The 6,083-nt window shown below is 40.9% G+C and overlaps 1 protein-coding gene across 1 annotated transcript in view; it reads left to right on the forward strand.

Moving 5' to 3' along the window:
- The window catches only part of DUSP10 (dual specificity phosphatase 10), a 66,111-nt gene extending 60,536 nt beyond the window's left edge, over window positions 1–5,575 (forward strand). Inside the window, exon 4 of the mRNA XM_084828739.1 lies at window positions 4,268–5,575. Coding sequence (XP_084684865.1) covers window positions 4,268–4,533 — 266 coding nt within the window. The 3' untranslated portion in view covers window positions 4,534–5,575. The remainder of the gene's footprint in view (window positions 1–4,267) is intronic.
- The last annotated feature ends 508 nt before the right edge of the window (window positions 5,576–6,083 follow it).

Genomic DNA, 6,083 nt, shown 5'->3' on the forward strand with positions numbered 1-6,083 from the left:
CAAACATGGCTTTGGTAGTGCTCTGCTCGTGTTGAACTCCTCCGGTGTTTCACCACCGGCAGATCTACATGGCTGACTTCAATGCATATGAATGTCTGTGTAACATTGGGCGGCGGGGGGGCGGGGGGAGACTGAATAAGGGCCAAGCTAGATGTTATGGCAGGCACTATCATTTATTTTTGCATGCCTGCCCCATTTGTGTATAAAACTGAACAATAAAGAAGAGAATGTGAGGGAGTATCTTACCTGCACCTAGGGATGTATGAATTTGTAAAGTCTGTTCCATCTGCATTTCGCAGATTGCCAGATCACAAAGAAGAGAAACAGGTTCTGAGGATGCATATGTGTGTGTGTGTGTGTGTGTGTGTGTGTGTATTGTAGGAAATTTATTGTTGGGCTTCCTACAATAATTTTTGTTCGCATCCCGAGAACCTGTTTCCCTTCTTTGTGATTTACTCTGGATGCTCACCTCCTTCTGTTTTCGCAGATTGTCAGGTGCCTTTCTTTCTGCTCATTGGTGGATTGGAATACCCCCCATTTTCCTGAATTAGTGCAAATTCACATTAGTGCAAATTCGCACTTGTGAAAATGCATAAATCCCCCCTCCCCAAAATGCACAGATCAATTCAAACTGCAGATTTTCATGCTTTAGCCTACGGGAAAATGCAAATTTTTGGCTGGTGTTTTTTTAAATTTTTCATATTTTTCTATGTCTCAATTTGCATAAAATTCTGGAAAGTAAAAAAAAAATTCCGCAAGTCTGCGGAATCCATGCCACTCAAGAAAAGCCAGTCTGCTTTTCATTTGATTCCATTGTGGATTTCTCTGACATCCCTACCTGCACCCCACCCATTTCTCCCAGCAACATTTCTCCATCCCTGGCTTGCTTCTGGCATCAGTACCAGAACTATAGAAATGTAGTTAGAGCAACTGTAAGTCATGGTGAGGTAGGCAGTGATGTGGCAGGGTGGGTTCTGTGCCCCTCCTCATGTGTTCCTTTTTCTGTTTTAAATATGCCCCCCCAACACACACACGCACTGTGTTATATGTGAATGCTGTGTACATGTGATTGGCCATGTCCAGTTTGGCCCAAAGTGTCCTTAACACTGGCTTGCATCCTAGGCAGCTTTGGCTATTGGGCGAGATCGATATATATATATATATATATATATATATATATATATATATATATATATAAATAAATACCAAAATGCAGAGCCAGTCTTTCCCTTTAGAAATCCCTTTCCCCTCGTACCATTCTAGTGTACATTAAAAACTAGTGATTGCATTATCCATAGGGCTGATCTTGCTTAATGTCAAGAGGTGAGACTTTTCTGTCAGACTGTTGTTTTTAGTGTAGAAGGACAATGAAATGGAAGGCAAATCCCCCCCCATTTTTAAAAATAAATCCTATAAATTTTCCAAATACAAAGACACAATGCATCAGATTTAAGTCTAATTATTGACAGAGAGTAGTACATTTAATGTCCCCTCCCTTTACTTTACAGACAAAAATATAGGTGGAATCCATCGGTTGCTTGGAGGTTTTCTTTATGGTTCTTCATAACAACAAATCATATTTAGTCTCTTTCCCATAATCTGAGGAAAGGCTTTTACATGGAGGGCAAATTCTTAAGCCCTTGACTAGTCCCTGTTGACCAACCAATATTTTACAGACTGTATCTTAAAATCATTACTGGAAAGTCCAGACAATTTTTTCCCCCTGTCTCTCTCTCTAAATTCAACCCCTCCCCATTTCACTTTGGTAACTATCAAACATGGCTTTAGTGTATAAACAAATATTTCTTTGTCTTGACTTTTTAGTAGGATAAATTGTTTTGTTAACTAAATAAATCACAGCTTAGCTTTGCCCTAGGGACAGTTTAAATTGGATCTGAAAAGATCTGGGATGTCTTAAATAGATTTTCTTCCCCCTCCCAACATGGGGGGCTTATGAAGGTTGAAATAAAGGCAGAAGGTCTCTGAGAAAGCAATACATGTGGTCATAGAGAATGGGATTGAAGTAAAATCTGACTCTGTGAGAATAGTCATACCTACCCAAGCTCCATCCAGGTAGCACTCCACATAGCACCTAAAACTAGGCAAATGTGAAAAAGAACACGTGGAAAAACAATACAGCATGTGGTGAGCCCAGGTTTCCCTCTGTGTGATGTGTGAATTGGAGCCACCAACCCTCCACTCTCCTGCAAAACTCACAAATGAGGGACACTGAATACTTTCAGAATGAAAAATCTGGATTTTATGTGGCTTCTATAATTTTAGCCAGCGTGTAGCTAGTTTTGCATAATGCATATGGTTTGCTCTAGTATGCAAATAAAATCACCTTATATATGAAGTGAATCAATACATCTTTCTCCAACACTGGAAGGGTGATTGATAGAAGGGTTGGGGAAGGGAGCAGGCATCACTTTTGCCTGTGGCAGTTAGAGCAAACCATATTTCTCTTCTCTGGTATAACTTAACCAATCTTGATTTTGCTGTCCTTATGGCACCTCTGTAATTTCTTTTCTGGCTGTTGCCCCCCACTTTCAGAGGGTATTTGTGTGAACAGGTGCACCCCACACTGCAACATTTTTCTGCAGATCCCACATGTTAGATACATATAAGTGTTTTTGTTGGATATACACAACTCCATATTTCTCACCACACCATGATTCTGTATTAAGTTGTTGTAGGCAATGTGAGTTGAATGGAGAATATGCACTAATGTAGGCCATTGTGCACATTGGCCAAACACCCCGGAGAATGTGCATAAATGAAAGGGCATAAAAGTGGGGTTTGCATATTGCCTGGCCAGTGTGTGTGGTTTTCAAAAGAAGTTGACAGCATAAACAGGGTAGTCCATTCTTTTCCTGGTCGGTATACATATTCTTCACTTGAACACTATGCATATTTACTGGCTGGTGTGTAAAATCCCCACATCTTCTAACATCACTTGGAGACTGTTGACTAGATAGTATGCAAAACCCTCTGCTATTCATTTGTGCATGTTCTCCATGATATCTGATGAATGGGCAAGAAGAACTGGTGCTCTTGAACACTCTCCATTCAACGTGTGTGTGTGTCCATGTGAGTGTGTAACTTATAAGTGTAACTTACAGAGTGTGTGAGTGTACATAGTATGTATTACTCTCAGCATAAATATGTCACCACCATATTTATAATGCTTTTGCATAGGAATTTGTCATAGCGAGAATAACCTGGAAATGGAGGGTGGTGGGGAGGAGAGGTGTGAATGGATTTTTGGCCTTGTTCCCCACTGCAATGGACAGAAACTAGGCTAGGTTTTAGAATTGCTTATCAGAGACATAGAGAAGCAAAGCACGCATGGCTTGCATACATTTTGTACTCTTTGTTCTGCTTCACACTTAATAGCATTGACTCAGCATTGGCTTGTTTATCAGTTGACTAGAGTTTATTTTGAACCACAATTACTGGTTTGTACATAACGACAAGCCATGAATTGGGGAAAGTGAAACTGAATCATGGTTTATTGGCCACATGGGAGGAGGAGAGGGGAGTGCATGGTCCTGAGCAGCGGCTGATGTACAAAATGCTGAATCATCCTTCCCAGACCTGGTACCCTCCAGATATTTTGGACTTCAACACCCAGGATTCCTGACCATTGGCCTTGTTTGCTGGTGCTCATCATTGTAGAAGTCCAAAACATCTGGAGGGAAGGCTGTGTGAAATCATAGCTTATTATTACATGTGAACCCAGCCTTTGACTGGGTTCACACAACACGTTAATCCACACTCAGTGGTTGAGTGTGGGTCGTTGTTGAATCATGGGTTGTTTGCATATTGGGTTGTTGAACCATGGGTTGTTTGCTGAACCATGGGTTAGTGTGTTTGAATCCAGGACATTTTCTGCAGGGTGGCTTGTTAACCATGCAGTGTGGCTTATTTTTCTTGAACAAGCCAACTTGAGAACCCATGGTTTGTTGTTGGGTTGTGCAGGGTGGTTAACAAGCCATACTGCATGGTTAACAAGCCACCCTGCAGAAAATGTCTTGGGTTCAGACAATAAGCAAACCCATGGTCCAACAAACAACCCACAGTTCAACAACAACCCATACTCAACCACTGAGTGTGGGTTAGCATATTGTGTGAACAGCCCCAGAGTGTTTTCTCTCCCTCCAAACTAGGTAAGTGTGTGTTTTTTTGCTGGGTGCTTATTTTGTGGAATGCATTGTGAGCTTATATCTTGAAGTGAACATCTGCATCTGTTTCTGTTCTTTTTCAGAGGAAGCTCACCAATGTGGAAAAGGCCTCCTTATCCACTGCCAGGCCGGGGTGTCCCGCTCAGCCACTATCGTCATTGCTTATCTTATGAAGCACACACGGATGACCATGACTGATGCCTATAAGTTTGTCAAAGGCAAGCGACCAATCATTTCTCCTAACCTTAATTTTATGGGGCAGTTATTGGAGTTCGAGGAAGATCTGAACAATGGAGTCACACCACGAATTCTTACGCCAAAGCTAATTGGGGTGGAGACTGTCGTGTGATGGTAAAGAAGCATGTGACCGACGATCGTATTCTTCACTTGATGTGGACTTGGGAGGCATGGGTGGGTTTAGGGGTGGGTTTTTTTAGCTTTATTGGGGAGAGGTTATTGTAAGACGAACTCTGGATGAAAAAATGTTTTGAAGAAAAGGTTCTAAAAATACGAGGACTTCACAAATGTAATGGGGAATGCCGTTGCAAGTCCATTCTAAAATATATATATATGGGTGAAGGAGAGATGCTTAAAAAGAAACCAGTTTTTAAAAAATCTATGTGCGTGTGAGAGAAACTGGACACTATATATTTTTATTTCCTTTTTGGTGATTCAGCTACTTGTAGAGATTATGACTAAGTAGTCTGTGCGGGTTCATAGACCGAAGACAGCTATGTTTAAAAAAATTAAACACAACCAGCCAAAATAAAAGCAAAAAGACAACTAAGTACACGGGCCTTGAGTTTGCAAAGGCTTTGCTGAAGAAAACCTAAGCAAAATGCTTGCTGGTGCAAAGATCAGAGCAGCTTAAACTATCTGCAAATCACTTCTCGCCCTCCTGACTAGAGAAAATCTTTATTTGCCATGTTTCATCTTCCGGTACTATTTTTCTATTTGGGAATGGGGTGGGGGTGGGAGTGGGGATGGGATAGGATAGGATGTTTTAACACCAATGGACTTGACCATTTTATGCCATATGCCTTTACTGGCTTCTTGTGCAATAATAGTTTTTGGGAATGGAAAGAGTTCTTATTTTGAGTGTTCAAACCAGTTACAGCTGGCTGCCCAGTAATAATAATATTTTTTAAAAAATAGCGCAAAGGTGGCTGGCTTGATTTAGAAGAAGGAATACCACAAAAGCAATTATTTTTTTTCCCTTTTCTGATTCAGGTTATAGTGCCATAAACCTTGTTACATATGTATATCAGAATGTACAAAGATCAAGAACAAGCAAAGTTTATTTAAAATATTTTTTCGCACAAAATACCGGTGTGTTTCTGTTCATGTAAAAAAAGGTTGATTATAAAATGAAAAGTGTTTTAGAAATTGTGAGTGTGTGCGTGTGTCCTTTTTCTTATTTCTTTAGTGAATACTCCTACCTAGTTAAGCTTTCCATTCACAAAGGGTTTGGGGAGCTTGATGTGATTAACAGGAGGATAACTTACCCACGTAAGTGTTTCCTGTGGCTCCTATCCAATCTAGATGCACGTACGGTCGCCGTCGGTAACCCAGTTTAGATGCATGTATCTTGGTCCAATACAGCCTTCTCAATCCTGGTGCCCTCTGGATGTATTGGACCACAACTACCATAATTCCCAGCCAGCATGGTGCTGGCTAGAGATGATGGGACTTATAGTCCAACACATCTGAAGGTTGGGGAAGGCTGAATGAAAAGATGGTTTATCAAACCAAGATCAAACATTATGCCCAGGTGTTCCATCTGCCCCTTCTCTTCCATGCCTTAATTAAACACCTCTGGGGTTTCTTAGATCACAGTTTCCCAGTTCAGATGTGACAGTAAACAATGGTTTATAAGAGTCTGGAAGTACTGTATTAAAG

This window comes from Heloderma suspectum, chromosome 1 (genome assembly GCF_057233095.1).
Source record: "Heloderma suspectum isolate Gila_16-S chromosome 1, 16-S_ref, whole genome shotgun sequence".
NCBI classification, from domain to species: domain Eukaryota; kingdom Metazoa; phylum Chordata; class Lepidosauria; order Squamata; family Helodermatidae; genus Heloderma; species Heloderma suspectum.